Source organism: Barbus barbus (genome assembly GCF_936440315.1).
Source record: "Barbus barbus genome assembly, chromosome: 10".
Classification (NCBI taxonomy): domain Eukaryota; kingdom Metazoa; phylum Chordata; class Actinopteri; order Cypriniformes; family Cyprinidae; genus Barbus; species Barbus barbus.
The window spans coordinates 24411732-24437221 of record NC_136738.1 but is presented as its reverse complement, the minus strand read 5'-3'; the positions used below and the strand labels follow the sequence as shown (position 1 = coordinate 24437221).

Below are 25490 nucleotides of genomic sequence, written 5' to 3'. Positions count from 1 at the left end.
ATTAAACCATAAAAAATATTACTTGAAATAAAATAAACATTACCTGAAATAAAAAAATATGAAAAAATAAGCTTAAAATTTAGCCACTTGCCAAGGCATCATTTCTCAGTTTCTTTTAGTTTAACTTTACCAAAACAAACAAACAAACAAAACAATTAAATTAATAAGAACTGTATACACCTATAAAAACTATAAAATGACAAAAAACACAGCAAAAGTACTAAAATGTTAACTGAAATTAAGATGAAAACTGAAATTCTATAAATAAAAAGTAATTCAAAATATTAATAAAAACTATAATAGTATATTAAAGATACAACACAATTTTATTCTGCAGGTGCTGTCCATGTCAGTGTTCTTTTAGTATCACTGATATATTTTGTTAATATTTTGAGATCTATATTGTTTTTTTCAAATTAGTAACCTACCTTAAAGTGTTTGCTCTGAGGTGCTGTAAGTACATATAGTACAAGTTCCTATATGATACCTAGAAAAAAGTGAGAAAAGCAAAGCTGCACTCTCACAATTGTACCTTTTGTGTCGAAGGCAGTTTTTTAGAGCAGCCCTGGCCTGTCAAGGGAGCAACCAGTCAAAGATAGAGACAAACGAAACTCAGCACACTTCCTGCACAAAGTCAAAAGGTGTCAATAATCTCGCAGCTGCTGACACTGTTCCTTTTCCCATAGAAAATTCATCCAACGTCAGTCAAAATGGAATAAGCAGAAAGTTCTGATGCCAGAGCTGTAAGTCATACAGTGAGGCTCCACCGAGGAGATGTTAGAGGGTAGTTGAGGTGAAAGGAGAAGGACATAGACAAGGGTTGGAGAGTTAGGATTGGGCGGAGGAGATGAACGTTCATGCATCCAGCAGTGTAATTATTCCTCATGACCGAGAGAGGGTGAAATTGCAGCTGCAACGCTTCATGTCACTCAGTCGGCCTGTAGTTCCACTGTAGGTTCACACTTGAGGAGAGAGAAAGACAAAAAGAGGGAAGCAAGATTATTGAAGCTTACGCATTTACCTGCGGTAACACATATATTGACCATATTTGAATAAAATCAGCACAAGAAAGCATAAAGTTAGTCTCTATTGCTATTTTACTTCCATAATATGACAATTCAGAGTGAAAGAGAACAAGAAAAATGACTTATCCACTGCGAATAAGCACTATTTGTAACTAAAGTAGCTATTTGGCTAATGGATAGCAACATTATTAAGTTGTTTGCTAATAGTTGCACAACTGAATAACATTTCTCTTCAAATATGCCTTTTTCAGTTTAGCCAAAGTAAAACATGAAAGTAAAAAAGCTCTTGTAGCTAAAGTAGCTATTTGGCTAATGAGTATCAACGTTGTTGAGTGGTTTGCTAATAGTTGCACAACTGAATCTCTTTAAAAATAGCTTTTTCCAGTTTAGCCAAAGTAAAATCGATAACCTTTCCAATCATGTGTGGTATCGGGATGTGGACTCGATAGAGATGAAGTGTGAATTAAAAACTTATTTCTCAACTGGCGGTCAGTGAAGAACGGCATGAACCTCAAGGGTCTACAATCGAATCCAACCGGACTGTTATTATATTGGTTGTGCCAGGTGCTGACTGAATGTTTTTTTTAACACTGAGCCCATGTGGGGTCGTACCCGAAGTGAGATGTGATATTGTTTTCGCACAGCTCTGATTCAATGAGAAATATCATCATCGCCTGCAGCGTGGCTATTAGCACATGCCTCTCTCCTTTGGTGCTTATTGGGACTCATAATTCACTTCCCAGCTTAGTGTTTTTCCCTGACTGCGGCTTGCAGATAAACACACACCCTGATGGAGTGGTGGTGTGGAAATGAGGCAGCATTTACGTTCAACACAAAATCAGTACACTCACACCCTGCCCATTTCAGCTTAGCAAAAAACCTGATGAATTCATGCAGCCACTGGGAAGTGATTGTTCTAGTGTTTAAAGGATCAGTATTGATATTCACTGTGCCTCTCTGATCACTTTTTTCACCTTGATCTGTGTGGAAGTGTAGTTATGATGTCTAATTGAAACTGAAAGCAGAATTGTTTGTTCACAACAATCCTCAGTTAATGCATCTGGATAGAGAATGTATTCTTTTTTTAAGGTTCACTCACTGCTTACTAAATGTACCATGGTACAGTGAAGCATTGGCATATAACTTCTGTACTGTATTCTATGATAAATATTCATTTACTAGTGTATTTTCCTGGTACCAGATACTTAAAATGCCAACCAAATAAGCATAAGACTACTGTAAATGGTCCAAAAAGATGTGCCAGCATGATTACATATCCAAAATAAAATAGTGCCATAGTACTTCTTGGTACTTTTTATTAAGAAAAATTAATCATCAGTAATCATTTATTCACATTTAAAATACAGGGATGGAATCAAATGTTAATACCATGGTATCATATACAGTACTGTTAAAAAGTATAGGGTCAGTAAAAATGTAATGTTATACTGTCTAAGGCTGCATTTATTATATAGTAAGACAGAATTATTCATTCATGCTGATTTGGTGCTCAAGAAATATTTATTCTTACTATCAATGTTGAAAACAGTTGTGTTGCTTAATATTATGTGGAAACTGTGATATTTTTTCAGGATGCTTTGATGAATAGAAAATTCAAAGAAACAGCATTTATTTGAAATAATGAATAAGTCTTTGCTGTGACTTTAATATTAATTCCTTTATATTAAAATCAAATCAAATAAAAACTGATTTAAACTTTTGTTGACCCCAAACGTACACAGTAGTGTAAATTGGTACACATTCATATACCACTGTATTTACATGGTGCTTCAATGTACTTTAAATATGCGTCCAAAAACCATGATGCTGCCTTAGTACATGTCTAAACCCTGTCTTTACCATGATACGGTAAAAAAACATGGTAATGCCATGGTACTTTTATTAGTAACCCAAATTAATTTTCTTCATTTACTCACCATGTTACAGTCATTGGATCAAGCATTAATACCATTGTATTTGATATATGCCATGATACAAATTAAAATGCCAGATTATTTCCATTGCCCACCAAAAAGCATGATATGAGCCTGAAATAAAGTATAATTTAGTGTTTTTTGTCAGTGAAGAACAAATGTTCTGCCTGTTTCTCACTCAAAAGCTTTTCTCTGGTTTCACATGAAAGCGCTGAATATAGCACAAATTCATATGGGCTATGCTGATGTTGTCTTATTGTGATTTTTGGACCAACACATTGGTACAGTGCACAAAGTTCCAGTCCAGTTTTGACCATGTAATTCTGTTGCAGTCAGTTTTTGCAGATAGAGCAGTATCATTTGCAAATCGTTTGCAGTATGCAAAGACTTATCTGGGCTGTTTCTGAGACTGTGTCCACTGAGATTTGGTATTTATTGTGTTTAAAATTGAATCAAAAGCAGTTAAGGCTATTGATGCCTCTCCTGGGCTTCACAGCGTAACAGTAATCTCATTCTCGTAAACTGCTGTGATGGCCCCAGCAGTGATTATAGTCATGCCTATTTACAGGTGAATATCTGTGGTATGCATTACTGGATAGGCTGGGGAATAAACAGGTCTTGGGGTTAAGACATTATTCAGAGTGTGCGATATTAACTCTGAGTAATGCAATCCAGACCAGTGCCATCTGGACCAACGGGACAGCTTTTTGTATTCAGAATAATTTTTGCATGTCACATGCACACAGTTTCCTGCTCCAGTTCTAGGCAGGCATAAACAGATATTAAGAAAGAGTGGAACAGGGATTCAGGCCAGTTTGCTATGGAAGTAAAGTCGTTGTTTTGGCGTTTAAACCACTTTATGCTGCATTACTGAGAGTCCTGCTATAGATGTACCCATTTGAAATGCTTGTTGTGTCTGTAAGGTGTTTAGCCACGCTTTTTTTCATTCTCCTTCAGAGCCTCACTTCATCTCGGCTTATGACGTGGGTCTTTTCACCTTCTTCTTCTTGAGGGAAAACGCAGTGGAACATGACTGCGGTAAGACAGTGTACTCGCGGGTGGCGCGGGTGTGCAAGAACGACATAGGAGGCCGCTTCTTGCTGGAAGACACATGGACCACCTTCACAAAGGCCCGACTCAACTGCTCACGGTCGGGAGAAATCCCGTTCTACTACAATGAGCTACAGAGCACCTTCTACCTGCCTGAACAGGATCTCATCTATGGCATCTTCACCACCAACGTGTAAGTCAAGTCATCAAACACAATGTCTGCAATATATATACACATGTTCTATGCACGTTCTGGGACCTATACAGAAGCTATACCCTTTGAGTTCCCTTCATATTTACAAATCAAGCACTGCTCATACTGGTGTAAAAATGGTAAAACTTATATCCTGATGGATACATTATGTCCATATATACACACTTGGTAAGCGAATGTGTAGGAAACCCATGCATCAATTTGAATTGCACCTTAAGTTAACAGGTTAAGTCTGTTTCAGTGTGTTCAAGAAATGTGAGAAGGCCTTAGAGAGTAGTACATGAATATGCTGCATCACATCCACCTCTGTAACAACTTAGAACAAGAAAATAAATTAGCACTAGATTAACAAGTATATTTTTGCCCTTAATTGCAAGTCACTTTGCTAACAAAGTATTTGCTAAGAATACGAATCTAATAACATTAGGAATTATGTTATTCCTTTGGTAGCTGTCACAGACTTTTCTTAATCAATCTTTTTAATGAAATCTCTACTCTTCCTGACCATCACCAAGTGCTTGTTTCACATTATATTCATATCTTGCTGTGTTCTTGCTATATATACTGCATGCTGTTTACTGCATATTATTTAATGTAGCAGTTGATTCGTCACGCAGTATGCAACAAAATCACTTCTAGCCAACTTGGTAGTGCAACATCTCTTGGAGATTGTGTCCTATAGGATGAATCACTTATGCATTACATTTGATTAAATAAATGGAAAGCAACATTTTTGTTGAGATATTCCAGAAAATATGCATTATGTCTGCTAGTGGTGGACCAGCATTTTTTATCTATCACTTTTTATCACTACTTGACAGTATGCATACTACAAACAACATTTCAAATAGCAAGTAGTATGGCGTTATATACTCTCCTTCTCTTGCTTTCCTTCCCTATATTTCTCCCTATCTCTCTCTCGTTTTCACTCATTTTATCTCTTTCTTTTTTTGTCTCTTTTCCTGTCCCCTTTCACTCACTGCCCCAGTAGGAACGGAATATGGTAATGCAATCAGAACAACAGAGTCTCCATCTGTCTGTGGTAAATTGAACACCTTAAGCAATGCTCCCTGGGGTTTGGGGCTGCAAAACAGGGAGGGCGGGCATGGGAGGAGAGGAGTGAGAGAATGCAAGAGAGCAGCCAAAAAATGCCGGAAAGTGTTGGTAGTAGTTTGTCCCGTGGTGTTGGCAGTGTGAGTGTGTATTTTCATTGAGCTGAAGGTGTCAAAGCAGTATATGTCCTCATACTGAGCTTACAGTCAGTAACAGCCATATTAGATGTATTGTGTAAAGCAACCTAAGTTAATGGATGCATTTTTAAAAAATATTACATACAGACCTTTTCTTTTCCTTTCTGTGTTGGATATGTGGATATATAAGCTTTTCCGTGGTTGGCATGGGCTCCTTGGCTGTTTTATGATTATTATTATTCATAAATTTAACTTGAACATTGGAATGTTTCATTAAATTGCTGTTTCTGCATTTAAAAAAAGCAATAAGTCATGAGAGGTTGCACTTTGCAGTGATTTTACCTCATTTTTGTAAATTGGTTTTCTGCAATAGCTAAAATTACTGTTTTTCTTTCTTTTATTGCTTTTATAAAACTACATGTCTCTCTTGATTCCGATTGGTCAGTCACTGCATATGGTGGTCAAATCGTTTGCTAATTTCATGTTTCACTTGTCACTCAGCTGTCTTTTTGATCTTTACAGACCCCCTTTATAGCTTTATTTTACAATATAATGGGACATTTTCCCCGTATTCATACATTTTGGTATGATGAAGGAAATGTTTATGGAAACTCATTTCAAATTATTTTGAAGTGGTTTCTTTTTTATAATTTTCTACCTTTTTAATTATCTCTTTGAAGGAACAGCTATCATCCTCATTTCTGTCAATCACCTGCAGGTTAACTGGGTGGAACAGACCTCTTGGCAGTTAATATGATGACAGACAACCCCTCTGGAAAATAGATCTGCGGGTGTGAATGAATACGTGTATCATGAATACACACACTTTCATGCCTGAATTACAACAAATACAGAATAACAGCCAAGTGCATCTCTTCACTCGCTGTGATGCAGCATGACAAAATCCACCTTGAAATGAGTTTTTTTGTACCCATCGCAGGAATCTTCGCTTCGAGTTTATTCCATGCATATTTCTTTCATGTAGATGTATGGAGGTGATGGTATTAAGGGATTCTGCTCTTTGTTGTTTTTCATCAGTCGTGTCATACTACAGCATTGTAAAATCGGTACACCAAACAGCATACTTTAAATAAAAACATTTTATAATATACTTACATTTAAATATTTAACATAATATAAATATTTAATAATAATATTTAATATAAATATTGCATTTAAATATAAAAGTGCTATAGAATATGCTGAAGTTTACAGATGTTGACTAAATTTGCAATATTGGCATTATAGTTACTATGTATTGTTTAAAAATAATAAATTACGTACACGCAGATGATCTATGATATGATTTTGATAATTAGTACTCTTTTTAAACAAATGCTTGAGTGCACGTTTTTCTACAAGGGCAGATATTGTTATGCTGTAAAAATATTTATTAATAATCTTGCCTCAGTCCTGGCTGTGGAAGGTTGCTGAGTTGGCTCTTTGTTTTTTTTTGCTGCGATGCAGGTATTCACTGAAGTTGAAACACTGAAGTAATGCGTTTTCTTTTTTCTCCCCTTTTTCCCCTTGAGTGCTGTCCTACTTTATGTCTAAATCAACTTTATGGACCTCTCGGATGACCTCAAATGACCCTGTGCTTTTTGACATATTGTCTATTCTGTCATCATAACTCAACATGACTTCATCTAAATAAGCATGTGATCTACTGTATGTGTCGCTTGGAAAACTCCGAAGTCATCTGCTCTCACAGTGAGAAGACTTCATTCCCATATGTTGCATGTTATACTGAGCGTGTCATGGGATTTGCTAGAGTAGGTGACTTTCCAAAGGGTTATAGACCAAACTCTGTACTTTACTTTTTACACACTTCAACAGCCTTTAAGACTGCACCATCATCTGTCTGAAAGTCACATCTGCACAAGCATAAATTCAATAAACTCCACCGTGACTTAGCTGAGGTATGCATCATTTGACCAGACAGTGCATTTATGCATTTTTATGTATGTATACTATAAACCTTGCTCAAACATGCAAACGCTGTTCTCGCTGTCATACTCAAGTGAATTTTTAGCTCCTGATTTTAGTGAGATTTTGAATAGTATTTATAGACCATGTTCGCACATAGACAACGTACAGTTGAGGTCAGAATTATTAGCCCCCTTGGTAAATATGAGCAAAGAAGTTTGGGAAATAAATCTTTTCATTCAAAATAAATCACAAAAATCTAACTCTTCCATACAGAGGAAGAGGTCCATCCCAGGTCCATGTTGGTACACTCACCTCTTCAGTTCACACCACTTATTTTCTATAGGGTTCAGTTCAGGAGACTGAGATGACCATGGGAGAACCATAAGTTTGTGCTCAGTTATCCAAATCTGTGTTTATTTTTATGCTTTTTTTGGATCATTGTCCTGATGGAAGATCCAGCTGCTGCACATTACAAGATTTCCAGCAGAGGCAGTCAGGTTTTGATTTTTATTTATCTGTTAGTATTTGATAAAATCCACAATGCCATGTATCTGAACAAGATGTCCAGGACCTCCGTCAGAAAAACAGGCTCACAATATTAAAGATCCAGCAGCATACAGTATTTAACCGTGGGCATGGGGTACTTTTTTTAGCCCTGTGTATCCCCTTAAAACTCATCTCATGTGTGGCAAAAAGCTCTTTTTTTCTTCTTTTTTTTTTGTCTGACCATAGAACTCAACCTGGTCCAGTTTGAAGTTCCAGTAGTGCTGGCAACTGAATATGAGTAGGGGATTTATTTTTCTTGAAATTATTTAATTTTTTTAAATTTAATTTTATATTATATTTTCTAACCCAGACTCAACTAATTTCTGCACTATTCCAGGTGTGATATTTGTGGACTCTTTAGCTACTAAAACTGTCCTCCTCCACTTGTGTTGGATGATATAGGCACACATCCTCTTCCAGGCAGATTTGATTTGATTGGAACATCTTAATTCTTGCCCTGATGGTGGAAATGGGAAATTTCAATGCTTTAGCTAATACAACCACATTTTGCTGCACATCAGAACTATATTCTTATTGTTATGGATGATTAAGGATATTTTACTTTTGTGTTCCCTCCTATTTATACTCCTAAGAAAAGAAATTCATAAGTCATGGCTGGACAAATTTATGTTCATAGTCACCTTGGTGTGCTAAAATATGGGAATATGAATGGGAATATGCTTCACAGATATTTTATTCATAAGAATTTTTCAGGGTTGCTAATAAATGTGGCCACCGTGTATTGGAGAAAAACTTTTATCTCATAATGTGACTATGACTAGTCACAAGTGTTTGCAAAATTCTGAATTGAAGTAGATTTGGCTCACTTACAATTATGAATTTTAGAATGAATTTGAATTATATTGGTCACATCCCACAAGAAGCTGAATTGTAATTTGAATTGAAATAGCAGGTGTAGTTGTCTCTATTCTCAAGGAATTAGAGTGATTATTAAAGCGTTATTGTTATTCTTATAGTTATCGACCTTGGTGTGAACTGGCCTTACAGTGACTGAATAAGAGAGTAAGCAACTGAATCTTTGGAAGACTGGACTATATGATGTGGCAGACAACTAGCGGGTTTGAGTCCTGAGTTATTCTGGTTTTAGAATGTGGTGTCACTTTTATATATAATCAAACTATGCATAAATGTAAATGTATTTAGAAGTAAAAAAAAAAAAAACAAGACTGGCAACTGTATTCTGCTGCTGCGTGAAGAAGGCAGCTGCCTATAGGCAGTTAGCGGGGAAGCAGCTCACTATCACTTTCCTATCTCTATAGAGGTAAAATCTCAAAAAAACAAACTCTTGTAGTTTCTCATAAAGTTTCAGAGTCTTGCTTTTGAATGCTAGATTGAAAGAGGAGAAATAGCTTGAGATAACTGGCTGTCCTGTCAGAGCCGGCTCGGTCCTCATATTCTAGGGCTGACCGGTTTATGGCCCATGTTTCATCTGCACACCAGCTTTTTGAGCTGCACTGCCAAGAGCCTCTCGTTTTACCATGCAAACTTTCCATGTCAAACCCCTCATATATAGTCCCCAGGGTCAAGCTACAGAACAAGGCTTGAATCTTCTTCAAGTCCATGCCTCACCAGGCCACATAGCAAGAGCTCGAGCCAGATAGCAGCGTCTGGCAGGCCGAGTCCCCCTCCTGGAGCTCTGCCCGTGGGCCCATCTGTCTGTGGCTTCGGTGTTACCAACACTATTATTGCTGTTCATTTATGTGCAGTTTCAACAGCACACAACAATGAATCTGGTAACAAGAATAACTTCCCCTTTTTAGTGATCCTCTTAGTTGACCTCTAATGATCCCATGCAATTTGTTTTTTTGGTTTTTTTTACATGAGTGTAACCTGTGACATCTAAATATCTATATAATATTCTGTAACCTTCATAGTCACCTGCTGTGACTATAATAGCTCTGGCATCCCTCTAAATTCTGGACATACTGAAAGCTCAGGAGACATTTCTCAGGGTAACAAGACAAAACTCTGTCCTTTCTTTGTCACTTCAACAGCTTCTGAAACTGTACTGTCATCTGTACAAAATTCTGTGTGAATCTGGTAACAAGAATAACCACCAAATCCATTCACTGTGGAGCTCATCCCTGCTCCTGACAGCTTACTTGGGTCTCTGGGCCACCTGTCACTCAAATCGATAGAGTTAATTAAGTCACGATGCATTTGAGAATGTTTCATGCCAGAAGAAGCTGACAAGATCTGCCTGGCTGAACCGATTATTAACTTTTATGTTTGTCTCGAGATTATAGATTTGTGTAACTGTCTGTGCAGCCTTGAGGCCATGAAGTGTAAAGGTCTAACAACTGTATGCTGTGTGTGGAAAAATACATGCTATCATATTATTTTAGAGATCAACAATTCTTTTTATGATGGTACTGATACTTTTTTGTTGTTGTTAATCATTATTCAGAACTGATTTTTTGTTTTATTTTTGCTTTTTGACAAAATAATTGTTAGGTTATAGAACAAAAACTATTTATAAGATATATAAAAACTGGTATTTATAATTTCTATAAACATTTTATTTTATTAAAGTTTAAAATAATATTTTAAAAAATATATTATATTATACAATTTTAAATCGTATATAATTATGAATTAATATATAGTGTATTCTACTATATATTACATAAAAGTGTAATATTCTCACTGTAATGGGGTTTAAGGTAAATGACATTTATCCCAATATTAAATATTATAGCCAATATTATAACCTTTAACACAATATTAAAGAACCAATGACTAAACATTGTGAATATCTTTAATATTGTATTATATACCATTTATATTAAGTATATAAAAGACCATGCACACACACACACACACACACACACACACATACTGTATATTTACCTGAAACTAGATCACCAGTATTTATATTATATATAATAACATATTGCATGTTTTCATAGTACTAAATTGTAATCATCTTTCTGTCTTGTGATCCAGGAACAGCATTGCTGCCTCTGCAGTTTGCGCATACAACCTCAGCGCAATCACGCAGGCTTTCAACGGGCCCTTCCGCTCCCAGGAGAACCCGCGCTCCACGTGGCTGCCCACCACGAACCCCATCCCTAACTTCCAGGTGCATCATTCCCCCTGAATGTCTTTTACATTTTGTTCTCTGTGTGTGTGTCTGAAACAAAAAGCCAATAAATAAATTCTATCAGCCTGGCACTGTGAGAGTAATTGCTCAATACCTGCTGGGTGTACCTGCATGCATGGTAATTCAGTTATTGTCTACTTTCCTATAAAATGACATGGTGAGAAGTTTGAAAGTTTTTTGTGAGTTTATATTTGCATTGTCCTGCTTGACCTCTACACTAACTAATGAGTCTAACCCTAATGACACTTACCAGTGTGGGACCATAGAGGAAGAAGGGCCTAATGAAGGACTGACTGAACGCAGTCTGCAGGACGCTCAGCGGCTCTACCTCATGAATGACGTGGTTCAGCCTGTTTCTGTGGATCCGCTGGTTTGGCAGGATGATGTGCGGTTCTCTAAGTTGGTTGTTGACATTGTACAGGGGCAAGATACTTTGCACCACGTTATGTACATAGGCACAGGTAACTAATCAAAATAAAATTTAGTCACTTCTGTTTTGCAGTCACGTCTGCTAAAAGTTTACCACCAAATCCTTATATAAATAGTATTAGTTAGAATTAGGTATGCAGCCTTGTGTAATTATGCTTTGCCTTCTGTTCTGACTTATCAGAGTATGGAACTATTCTTAAGGCCCTGGCAACCACTAATAAGAGCCTGCAAGGTTGCTACTTGGAGGAGATGCAACTCTTCCCTCCTGGTCTGCGGGAGCCAATCCTGAGCCTTCAGATTCTCCATGGCGACAGGACTCTTTTTGTGGGCCTGAATGCCAAAGTGCTGAAGATCCCTCTGGCGAGGTGCTCCAGCTACAAAACAGAATTGTGAGTGCCATTTTTCATCTGTGTGTTTTGTGCAGCAAACAGCTTTAAAGGGGTCATGAACTGCCTTTTTTATTATTTTGTACTGTTCTCTGAGGTCCCCTTGTAATGTTGATTGATGATTTACATAATTGTTCTGGTTTTAGGTTCACCGATGACCTGCTTAGATGTGTTTTTAGGGGATGCTGACATAAGGTTGTTCTTGGGTTCAAAAACAGCTAAACAGCGACAGAATGGAACAGAATGCAGGGGTTTTTGAAGGTTTTGACTATAACCTGACATGCTGTCTTAAAGACACAACTCTCATGGTGAAACACATCACCAAAATACATTGGTCTGAATGCATTTAAATGGATGAATTTTACCATGCAGGTATTAAGTATTTAAGTACCATGCAAGTATTTAGCAAAGCACTTCAATCTTTAAAAAATTTGTATTTAATTTAAATGTATTTTATTTACACTTCTGATTTACTTTACTTTTTGGAGAATAAAATAAAATAAATATATATATATATATATATATATATATATATATATATATATATATATATATATATATATATATATATATATATATAGATAATTATTAACATCACTACATATTTAATTATATTAATATTTTCAATATATGAATATTGCATTAATATGAACATGGAAATGTCTGAGTGTGCGTGCGTGTACCAATATAAACCAGTCAACTTCACAAGTCAACCAGTATGACCCATTCCTAGTATTTAGACAACTTGATGCATGCATTTTGGGCCTTTTAGATTTTGGGGACAATACATGCTTTCTCATTAGACTGTAGGTGTTGGGTGACAGCAGACCCAGGTTGATGTACATGAATGGCTCCTTTCACATTGATAAGAGCTCTTGTTACTCACCTCTGTGGAATTATACCCTTGATCTGTCAATGGAAAAGAAATTCCTCCTCACGGGTGACTGAAGCAGTATGAGGAGCGCCGTTTGACAGCCCGCGTGTATTCTATCAACGCTTTCCATCAACTTCCCACTCCAAATGCAGGGTGGGGACAACAGTCAGGCTCAATTTGCCAGAGGAGCACATAGAGCGCTCTGTCCGCTCTCCCTGCGCCCCGTGCATGAAGGTGAAAGATCGAGTGTGGGTTTGGATGAATGAGGAAGAGATAAAGAAAGCTAGGAGGGTTCAAAAGAAAGAGGAAGGGTGCTGTCTCGAGTGAAGGGTTTTCTGTGAGGGCAAACATATTTGACTGCGAGCTGGTGATTAGTCAGCACTTTGATTTCACTTCTCAATATCTGTGCACACTCTCTACCATGCACGGAAACACACACAAGGCTATGTGGTGAAGGCTGAGAGTGTTGAATACTAAGCAAGGTGTAGGTGAGATGTGAGAGATGGAGCGGAAGCGAACTTTGCTGGCTCTATTTAAAACCTAGCAGGGAGGAACAATCACACTGGGTTCCAAGGGCAGGCCAGAGAAGAGAGTCCTTAATCCTTAATCCGTAATTTCCCTTTGATTTCTGCCACATCCTGAGCACATTCACCTTTGAACACAATACAGCAGCGCAGCTTTGACATTACTCGCATATGAAACGTCATAGAGGTGTGACATGGCAGCATATGAGGTTTTTATTCATTTCCTGCTGCACCAGTCAGCTTCCTCTCCTTGAGCTTTGACTGAAACGAATAATCATGTTATGGAGGATAAGGTGGATAGCTGCTTCTAGAGACTGTATCGATTATATTATGGAGTGTTGAATGTCAAGTCAAGGCATATTTATTTGTATAGCACTTTCCACAAAACACATTGCTTCAAAGTATCTTTACAAAGTCATACTACTATTTTTCCAGTGCTTTAATACAGAGCAATTTTTTGGGCTGGGCGATATCATCTATCAATGATATAAATCCGCTGGATTTAGATATAGCTAAGACATTTAGCAGATTTGTAAAACATATTTCAAGCATATTTCAAAAATAACCCAACACATTTAGCATAGAATAGCCCATTTTTTATATATTTATTTAAAATTTTATTAAATATATTAGCATATAACAGCCCAATTTTGCTATATTTAAAAATTTGAAACTCTTTTTGCATAGATCCCAGTTGTACCATATTTATCCCTAAATTTGACCATATTTTTACCACAATTACAAATAAATAATATTTTAGCATATAACAGCTCAATGTTACCAGAATTATCAAAAAACTCTTTTTTTATATAGTACTATACCAACATTTTATGTCTTAGTGGTACATGAAATAATAAACCTTTATTTCAGCCATTATTTTTTTTTATCATGGAACACAAAATGACCACACAAGTAAAATGAACCAGGCTAACCTGGTTAGTGTCTTTTTTTTTGGAATAAGTAACCACCAGTCTTCGTAATTTCTCCTTTTGTGTTCCTCAGAGGAAAGAGATGATTCTTTTTTGTTTTTTCAGAGCCTAGAGCTGTCGCAGAAACATGTCACAATGACTCTCTGATATGTCAAGTAGTGCAACAATTTATGTCTAATAATACCTTATACGCTTAATGAAAATCTGATTACTTTTTTGTTAAATCTGACAAAAAAAATTGCCCTTTTTTTCAAGGTTTTATATTGACACCCCATATTGTAGCACCAGACACATTGTTGTTTAGCAAATCGTTTTTGGACCAAAGCAATCTAAAGAAAGTTTCTGTAGGTCAGATGCAAATAAGGCATGTAAGATTGCATCAGTGATGTGAGAGACAAATTCTGTGTTTCCCTTGTTGCAAGGAAACAAATCAAATCAATGCAAACAAAACAGACCAAAAATAATAGCAGGCTTTCAAAATGTAATGGCTCGGCGTATAATTACTTTAAAATCATTCTGCTTCTGTTCATAGTTGCTGCCCTTGTGCCGCTATTTTCCTTTACAGATGAAAAGAGACAAAGAGAACGCTCCCGAAGTCTCGCCGGTCTTGCCTTTGGAGAAGTGTTTATTAATGACTTAATCTACATTGTTGGTGGCTCTGGCTTGAAAGCAGTGCGATAATTAAGTTTGATCCCTCGAAACTCTCTTTTCTACTCATGCTCATGGACCTTAGCCTCTCGCCTCTGATTTGCAAAACTAATTTACTCTGATCAGCCAGCTGAGTGTTTGACGGGATCTAAAGGGACCAACCGGCTAGGCCAGATCGATAATCTTAAAGACGGCGATTCCTAATCAAGGACAAAACAAATGTGGAAGCTGATGGGCTGGGTTCTTAGCGAGACTACCAGTGACAGCAAAACACAGAGTATTGTTGGTGTGGCTGAGATAAAATTACTTCTGATATTAAGCATTTACACATATGTGGCAATGGACCTTACAGTAAATGGTATATTTTCAAAAACGACTGCTTGACTAATTGGTCTTGGGGAAGTACTGAATAATTAGGCTGTCTTTGGGTTCACTAGTCCCTGATTCAGCCAACAACATACAGTCTTCCAAATGTTTTCCAATGAACAAAAATAGGTTGTGAAAATACAAATTGACCTGGGATCATGACTACTCCTAACAGCTTCATTTTCATCAAATTAATTATGGCGCCTACCCTGACTTAGGTCTGTTATTGATGAAGTATTTTACATTCAACAGCCTAATTAGAGACAGCAGCGCAGTTAGTGCTGACAGTTATGATGATGTGATGATGTAAGATGATGAAGGCTTGGAGCGCTGTTAGGAATGTGGGTTTGAGGTTTCAAACATCTATAGCAAACAGAGCATACAGCAAACAACCCAAACCACACGCTTTGCTTAGAAAACCGCAAATATGTTGTTACAGCTTTACTTTCCTGCTTCTTCTGATGTGGCAAAACCCATGTTCCCATGTCTACAGAGATGCTTGGTCACTATTTAGGATGTAATTTTGGATGATGGCGTCCATTTATGGGGGATTTTTGCTGTAGCAGTCACTACATGTTGCAGTTTTTTAGACCTCTCTTGCTTAATGGATGGTGGGGTGTAGAGCTGGACCTGAATGTTTATTTTTATATTTCTAAACCTTGTGACAATATTTTATGTATTTTTTATTATTTTTGCATATGCTATGAAGCTACTTAAAAGGATATTTTTTTTTATCATCAGAACTGTTACAGTCAAGTACATTTAAATTGTTTAATGTAAAAACTAAAACAGTAAAAATCTAGTTAAAAATAATGAAGGCATTTTTTAAATATATGAACACAAGTAAAAATGTTATTAATGAACTTTTTAAGCAAGGACACATGAAATACATTTAGGAATAGGAATACATTTTTTAAAGACTATATACAAATATAAAACAGTTATTTTAAGTAGTAATAATAATATTTCACAATATTAATGTTTTACTGTATTTCTATCAAAGTAATGCAACCTTGGTAAACATAAGACTTTCAAAAATGTTTCATTTTTAAAAACTTACCGACCCCAAACTTTTGAATGGCAGTGTATATAGACCAATATAACAAGACATAATAATAAACAGGAATATTTAATGACTCACAAGTCAAAGAAGCATTGTGAAACTAATCTAATGAAAGTCTTAGCTCTCACGATTTAAGGAAAATTGTTGGTTTGATCTTCGCAGGGATGGAATCGTGATCTACGACTATTGTGTGCTTAACCTTAGGTTGCACCAGCATAATTGTCTCTGCAATAATGCTGCATTCATGTTGTTTTAAAATTAGTGCAATTACGAGCTGACAACCTGAGATTCTACTCTGAGCACATCCTCAAATTATTTGTTTCCACGGCAACCCTCATAAGGCCAAAAAGGTTCCATATGTGGTTGTGTTGATGACAGCAAAATATTTAATCACTACTTTAATTCACCTTTATATGCTTTTTAAAATAAGAACTAAGAAACTGCAGCAGGTTGTAAAAAAGAGAAATATATATATAGATGTAACTTAGTACATTTAATCGTTGAAGAAGTTTTCATGCAGTTTTCAACTTGTAAGTGCGACTTTAAATGTTTTTTTGTTTTTTTTTTCAGTCAAAAACTCATAATTACTGTAATTTGAACAGCACATATTTACTGTGCTTTGCTATGGTAACATCATCAAATTCCATGGTCATGTGGTGATAAATATATTTCCTGAAGGCACTTTGTCCTTTACCTGTGGCTAAGCCTTATAGCCAGCCTGTAAGAAATTCTCATTTCAGAGGCCCCGTCTGACCCAAACAATTTACAGCTCCTGTTGCCGCCAGCTTGTCAACAGGGTGCTAAAAAACACCGGGTTTGAGAGCTCACAGCTTGTTTGAGCACGCTGCCCAGCACTTGAGCAACTGGAGGAGCTGCAGAGAGAGGAAAGGCAGGGAAAGAAAGTAATCAGAAGGTGAGAGCATTTATTACCACTGGCTTTTAACTGACTTTCCACTGGCAGAGTCTCAAAATTGAAGCCATTTTTCTCATGCGCTTTCTCCCATTCTTGATTAAGACAGGCAATGTCTCAAACCCTGCTGTCCTGAACTTCTGACAAATAGCATCTTTTCTTCTTCTCCTGAGATGAAGCCATTAAAGCATCTGACCATCTTATCTCTGTCTGCGCTAAGCTGTCAGTGATTGGTGTGTGTGAAAATCTCTCAAGCTGAAATTTATGGGACATATTTGGCTCTGGCGGTTTCCTAAAAAAACTAAATATCAATGGGGGGTCATATGGAGAAAATCTTTTTTTTTTTCTAATTTGAGAGAATTTTTCTTTACTATTTCACTGGAATACATTAATAGTACTGTATCTAACATAAAGATAATTTAATTGATAAACATAGTTTTTTATATACAAAAATGTGTGTGACAAAACTTGGTTAGCTAGAAAACATGAAGCTGGTTTTATTGATTCTTAGCATAGTGCATCCATAAAAAATAAAACCTCAGCCCTTGTTTACAACAAAAAGGTCATGAATTGCTATTAAAACAATAGCAATAACTATTTGATTTTGTTCATCTTTTTTAAAGACCTATAAAATAGACAGTATTTTTTATAGCCCTCCCAATGACTTTAAAACGTCTGTTAAACCAACAAGGAGAAAGAAAGATTGATAGTCTTCTGTCCACTGTCTTGCCACATTGTTTTATGTGTAACTTTATTTTTTGCACTATTTAAAATTTTACAAGCAATGTCTTCTGGCTTTGCTGCTGAAGCGGTGTGCTGCAAGGAAACCGTGTTAAATTATACAGCAGTGTGATTCTTGTCGGTTCGTGTTCATTTGTTCTAGGACTTCTTCCATGCGCAAGGAACCTTGAATTAAGGTGCAATTCTTTGAATTGCCCCTCAAGTGGACTAACTTATTTTTTTCCAGCAGTCTATTTAAAAAAAAAAAGTGAGAATGGTTGCAAGGCTAGACGGCAGTTTTTCTGCTGCGCTTGTTCTTTTCCTTTGGAGACGATGGTCAGCCTGTGAAAATCTCTCTTTACGGAGTGTAAGTTGCAGAACTCGGGAGGGATAAAATCACCTTCAGGAGGCCATTAATTGAGGTTTTTTCCTCACTAGGTCAGCTGGCACAATCCTGAGAGCAGCCGAGTCCTGGCAGTGCCCCAGGGCCGTGTTCATGTCTCCTGTGCTCATCAGTAAAACAGGCTACTGCTGTATGCCAACCGGAATGTCAAATCAGCATTCCTTCCACGCCGGCACATTTTCATAGTCTTAAGAGATTACATGGACGGCTGGCTTTCACTTTGGTTCGCAGGAGTGGATCTTTCCAATGTAATTAATGAAATCACGGCAAAAGTTTTTGTTTAAATGGGTAGTTCTCGCAGGTCAGCACCCTGAGGGCTTGTGTTTCTGCCCTCTGTAATGGGGGGTAATTAGCCCTTAGATGTGCGCGAGGAAGATATCGTTATTCTCTCCATCCTCACATCCTTTTAATTTTATGTGTTCAATTGTGCACTAACTGTATAACTCTATGGATGCTTCAGCTAATTTGCTGTTGTTTATTCCTGTTTCATTATAGCTGCTGTTATATTCAGAAACTAACAAGGAGATGATAATCAGGCCTGTTTCATGCACCTCAAGTCTGATGGAATTGGTGCATATTTGTATACTCATATTGACAGGATGCAGAATTCACACTACATGCACCCATTTCTGAAAAAGTCTTAGGACTGTCAATCCCACAATCCCGCACATGAGCCTGCCACTCAGCTCCTATAGATAATTAATTGCAAATGCTTGTTTACTTTAGTAAACAATTGTGAACTCAACAAACATGAACGTGGTAATTCAACCTTAAATTGCTGTCATGATAGGAAAGATTATGTACTTGTATAATATATTGTAATTATATAGTATATAGTCAATATAACAATTATTATTTTTTTAATAAATATAATATTTAAATATTTAAGAGTGTAATTGGGTAATATATACATATTGTGACGATCCAGTGTGCGTTACACAACCCCACTCAATCTGGGCTACAGTCCATTACATATCATGGATATGTCTCTACATGGATATACTCTACATCACTGACTTTACTGATGGTTACATTAACACTCGTTTGTTTCGTTTTCTATTGTATTAATAATTATTGAGTTACTTTTGATGTCTGCATATGTCCGTTCCATTGTTTGGGCCTTTTGGAGCCACAGTTTTTAACAAATGGGGGCTCGTCCGGGATTTGAAACCGGGAGCTCTCCGGGACCAGGGGTATGTTTGGAGCTACAGGTTGTAACAATATATTTACTATAAATAAAAATGTATTTTATTTATTTGATTCAGTGTTTTGAACCACTGGTTGCTGTAATAATTCAATGATTCCTTCATAAAGACAGTCACTTGTTTTGTTCCTTTCTGAATCAGATTTTCAGAATTTGAACGAATCAGATGAATAATGATTAATTGATTTACTCGTAAAATAAGCAAAGTTACACAAAGAGTAACCTACCATTGCTCTTGAGTTCCTATACTAGTACTCTGATTTCACTTTTTAAATAAAGCGTAAATAATTACCAGTGATTTATTTTTTAAATCACTGGTAATGAAATTTCCCTGGTATCTGCTTAATGGATTTTTTGGTATTATGACAACCCTAGTTCCACTGAAAAAGTGAAATCGTATAGATTTTAAACAACACTGCACACATGATGACAAAACATTCACTTTTTGGCATTTAAAAAGAGGGTCGTCCAGAATCTATGTAAATTAAATTGTTGAAGGATGATATTTTCCTTTTGCCTTGATGTTCCTGACAGAGTTGAAGCGTTGGAGTGGTTTAGCACTCAACCCAGTTCGAGCTCCCTTCTCGGCAGGATTCAGTCTTGGCACTCTGCACTGTATCAGCACTCTGTGTGTTTCCTCAACCTTGAGGCTGGAACGCCAGAGGGCCAGCGCAAACAAACTGATACACTTGTGCCAAAAACAAGCCGTTCAAGCTAAAGGGAAGGTTGTGAGGCTGCTGGTTCTTTACTAACACACCGCCCCAAATTCCTGAGCCCTTGAATCAGCACTCATGGCTTAACTTCATTAGTGGGTTTAGATTTAATTACACCTCATTAGGCCTCTTTTTTTTTAGAAGCTTACAAATATTTAATCAATTTCGAGGTGTTGCGTAGCAAGGGTTTTGTAGAAAGGATGGGAAATTCTCCCAGGCGTGGTTTAGATTTGTATCAGGGAACTGTAGCGCCTAGGGCTGCTGTCAGTTAATGTGCAAGCTTTTTAATCTACGATGTTGGGCAAGGGAAGCAGATGTTGGATGTTTCTTCAGTTTAAAAGTCAATGTGAATTGCCGTTTGCAACCCATTTTTCTTTCACTACCTCTTTATGAATGCAGCAGGATGTTCAACTTGACTTTATCCAGTTATTTTCTGAGAATTTATTGGATCGTGAAAAGTGGGTGTTAAATAGCTATGCATTGAAAACAATGCATAGCTATTTGACATTATCCAATAGCCTTCATGGACCGAGTGATGTCAGCAGAAAAGTTTTGATTCATATGTATATATTCATATATTTAATTATATATAATAGTTAATTAAATAATAATAATATAATAAATAAATACTATCATTTATAATTTATATAATTTAGATTTAGATGACATGCTGATTAATTTATATGACGTGTGTGTTTTCTATTTTAATTGATTTTAAAATGTAATTTATTATTGTCGTGGTAAATATTAATTTTCATTATTCCGGCCTTCGGTTTCACATAATTCAGAATACGCTGATTTGGTGCTCAAGAAATATTTCTTTTTATTACCAATTTTGAAAACAGTTGTGCTGCTTAATTTTTTTTTTTTTCGAAAACTATGATGCAGTTTCATCAAGATTCTTTGATAAATAGACATTTAAAAACAGCATTCATTTGAAATAGAAATCTTTTTAACATTACACGTCTTTACTGTTACTTTTGATTAAATACATCTTTTCAGAATAAAAGAATAAAAATAAAAAAAAAAGATTTTTACAGTATGATTAAAGATGGCAAAAAAGAATTTTATGTCTTTGGAATTAATTACATAATAAGACTAGGAACATGCATTTATAAATAAATGAGGTCAGTTCAAATTTAATTTCGACTATAATGTACCAATACTCTTCATGCACTAAGCCCATGCGTATTTCTTTTCTCTCTCCGTTTCTCTTTTTTCTGGACTCTTTTTTTAAAATTTCTATTTTAGGATGTGTTTGGATGCTAGAGACCCTTACTGTGGTTGGGACCGAAAGCAGCGCCGTTGCACCACCATAGAGGACAGCTCTAACATGAGCCAGTGGTTCCAGAACATCACTGCCTGTCCGGTAAGGACCAGCCATTTAAAGAGTCCACCTCACACACTGCCTCATGCATGACTGATGCTTCGACACATGTCCACCGTCTCCATAGCGCTCAGACAGTCTCCCTCTGCAGCTTTGAAATCTGTGTTGCGTGAAAGGTGCTATGCCGCATGATTGATAACATCACTTGAGGCAGCTGCTTTGTGGTCATTATTTTTTAGGACTGAGATTCTGCACGCACCCAACCTTCAAATTCACACGTTTTTTTTCTCATTTATTCCAGCTGAGGAACCAAACCACAGATGGCGCATACGGGCCCTGGGCTCCATGGCAACCCTGTAGCCACAATGACGGTGAAGGCACCAGCACGTGTCTTTGCCGATCACGGGCTTGCGATAGTCCACTCCCTCGCTGCGGAGGTAAAAACTGCGAGGGTCCCACCATTGAGGTGTCCAACTGCTCAAGGCAAGTAAAAAGATTTTCCTTGAAGCAATAGTTCAGCCAATAATTAAAATTCAGTTATAGCGTTTCTACAGTCTGTTTTTTTTTTTTTCGTTTGCTGCCATCCTGCATCTAAGGTGCTGAAACTGAATTGTGTTTTTAGCAGAAGTGGCAGTTCTCTCATCACACGAGATGCGCTGCAGGAACCAAGCACTTTAGCAAATTGAGAATGTTTCCCGATCAAAATTCCTTACAGAACCTGTCCTCTTTCTCTTCCATCACGTCACATTATCCTTATCAAATGCAGCAGTGCTGCTGGAAAAAAAGTATTTCTATATCCCAAATGAGAAAATGGGCTTGTAGCCATCACTTCTTGCCAAGGTTCACTGATGCTCACTTTTTTTTCTTTCTTTGCTTTTTCTGCAGGAATGGAGGTTGGACACCCTGGTCATCCTGGGGCCAGTGTAGCACAAGCTGTGAGATTGGGTTTGAAGTCCGCCAGCGATCATGTAACAATCCTTCGCCCAGGCATGGCGGCCGAGTGTGTGTGGGGCAAAGCAGGGAACAGAGGTAAGAAGAGAGTTTTTATTTCTTGCACATCTAAATGTAAAAATCAAGACCATATCATAATTATATTTAGATATTCATTATTTATTTAATAAAGATTAGATAATGTAATTAAGGAGCCTCAAATTAGATTTGATTCACTTTCCTACGAGAAAGATTAATCTTCCTTAGTCGGTTTCTTTGAAAAGGGGTCTTATCATACATGATTTATTAAATGGACCCCCTTGGGTCCACTTGTAATGTTTTTCAGAGTCTTTACACCAAAAATAGTCATTATTTAGTTTTATATTACCATTTTTACTCAGTGATCCTTGTAATTAAATCTGCTTTTATTTGCTCTTGTGCCTTAGAGGAATAGTACACTCCAAAATGAAACGTCTGACATAATTTTCTCAGTTGCTCCAAACTATATGCTATTACTTTTTCACTAAAAGTTCATAGTGACCACGGGCCGACCAAGGACGAAAACACAATAAAAGTAGTCCATATGAATATATTTCAAGTTTTCTGAAGCCATATGACAATTCTGTATGATGAATAGATTGATTTATGCAAGAAGAATTTAGAATTTATTATTTATAGATTCATTTATTTACATTTTTGCAATAATTTTTTTTGTGTTTGCTGTGTCTGCGTTATATAGTTAACTACAACTAAAACGGAAATCTAAAACGAAAACCGTAATAATAAAATAAACAACGTTTTTGTTACTTAATAAATAAAATGAACGTTACCTGAAATAAAATATAAAAAACTTTGGTAACACTTCACTTACATCCTTTATGTACAGTGCATTATAAAAGGTTATTAAAGGGTATAATGCATTATAATTATTCATAATATGTGTTGAAATACATTATATCTTGTCGTAAACGTAACCGAAATTTATAACCAAATTTAAAATGCATAGTGTAACAATAAATTGATAAGTTTTATAATGTATTAACTGTGGTTACAATTATTAATGATATTGTACAATACATTATAAAGTGCATTACAAGGCATAATTAATGCATTAAGGCTACTTTTATAATGCATTATATACTGTATAAAGGCTTTAAGTAAATTGTTACCAAACGTTTTTATTTTAGCTAGTTGACAAGGCAATATTTGTCATTTTAAATTAGTTTAACTTGTTGCAGTAATATAAGTAAAACAAAAACTGAAATAAAAATACAAACTGTGAGTGTGTGTGTGTGTGTGTGTGTGTGTGTGTGTGTGTGTGTGTGTAAAAAAAATTAAAATTAGAAAAACACAACAAAAAACAAGTAAAATTAAAATGAAAACAGAAAATATAAAAATAAATATTAATCCAAAATGTTTAAAAAAAATTAATGATACTAAGTGCATTTTAAGTGCAAGTTTAATTTAAAAGCATTATAATCCGATAATCTTCCCCTCTACTGAAGCTGTCAAATGTGATGCCTGTAGTGTAGGTTGGACTTCAGTAACATCAAATGCCAGGTTTACAAGTATCTCATAACCAAATGCAATGTTGTCAAACCTGTGGCAATTTTTCTTATAATATGACCCCTTTAAATATTTCTCTTGAGTTTTATCAACTCGGAGCAGGCCTGACTTAAACCCATGATAAAAACGAGTAAAACACATTTTTTATGCTCACCAGATTCTGCAATGAGAAGGTGTCATGTCCTCAGCCCATCCTCTGGTCATCATGGTCGCCCTGGTCCAAGTGCAGCTCAGAGTGTGGAGGAGGGGTGCACTCTCGCTCCAGGAACTGTGAGAATGGAAATAGCTGTCCAGGATGTGCGCTGGTACGTACACCTGAAGTGCACACACACTTACACACACGCTTTAGCCTTGACGCCTCCTGCTCGACTGTGATAACCAAGCAGCTCTCCTCCCAGAAAGATATGTGTGATGTACTGTAAAAGTGGAGCTCATTTGTGATTCAGGAGAGACTGAGTGGACTAGTCAAATCTAATATACGCCGCACACTGTTTCATGTTGAAGATTTATGCAGTTCTGAGACTGTCACTTACATTAAGCTGATCGTCCACACGGCCTGCCAATGGCCTTGTAGTTATTTACATTCATCACCTTCAAAATGAAAAAGAAATAAAACATGCATTTGAAGAGATAGACTTAAAATAAACCTACTCAGAGAAATATTCATTGGATAAATGTATGAATACTTGCCACAGTTTCTGCTTTGATATACTGTTTCTATTTTTTTTTTTAAATTGTGATATAATGTAAAAAAGTAATGTATTTTAAATATTAGTTTCAAACTAAGTATAGTTCAGTTATTAACATATTTACTTACATATCGCTCGAGACTTACTGATATAAAAATTATAATTAAACTTTATATGTAGTACTACTTGTGCACGATGCATATTTCTTAATATTAAGCCTAAAATGTGCTTTAATGTCACTATTGATGAGGATTGTATGATCTTTGAATAATATCGGTCTTTAAATGCAAGATATTTAAAGTGTACCTGAAGCATACTTGCAATATTTCCACTTAAGCACAGTCAAATATATTTCAGTATATCTTAACAAAAGTACAAAATTACTTGTTCCAATTTAGCAGACTTTAAGTATACCAGTTTAGTACGCTAAACCCTACAGTTGCAGGGAATTTTTATTAAGTACATAAATATGTAAATGTATTTGTAGTATACTTAGCTTTAAATAAATATATTTCTAATACATTTTGGCATGTTTATTTTTCACTAGGGAAGCCATATAAAAACTGACATGAATTTACACAGGACAAAAATAATGTTACACAGGACAAAAATACACTAAATGATTTTAGGGTTTATTTTATGTTGTCAACAAATAACATCACATCACAACAAAACATTTTGTGGTATTTTGTGTGGTTATATGCTGAAATGCATCTTTCTATACAACACAAAAAATCAAGACAAATCAAAATAGCATTCAGTTTGCTAAAATGCTCTTTTGCTCTTGCATTTTAAAT

General features: G+C 36.1%; 1 protein-coding gene across 1 annotated transcript in view; it reads left to right on the top strand.

Annotated features, from left to right (window-relative positions):
- The window catches only part of LOC306875752 (semaphorin-5B-like), a 134180-nt gene that overhangs the window by 91184 nt on the left and 17506 nt on the right, over positions 1-25490 (top strand). The window contains exons 9-16 of the mRNA XM_079426471.1: positions 3917-4202; positions 10856-10991; positions 11266-11473; positions 11623-11830; positions 21433-21550; positions 21810-21991; positions 22394-22537; positions 24162-24309. Of these exons, the coding sequence (XP_079282597.1) occupies positions 3917-4202; positions 10856-10991; positions 11266-11473; positions 11623-11830; positions 21433-21550; positions 21810-21991; positions 22394-22537; positions 24162-24309 (1430 nt within the window). The remainder of the gene's footprint in view (positions 1-3916; positions 4203-10855; positions 10992-11265; positions 11474-11622; positions 11831-21432; positions 21551-21809; positions 21992-22393; positions 22538-24161; positions 24310-25490) is intronic.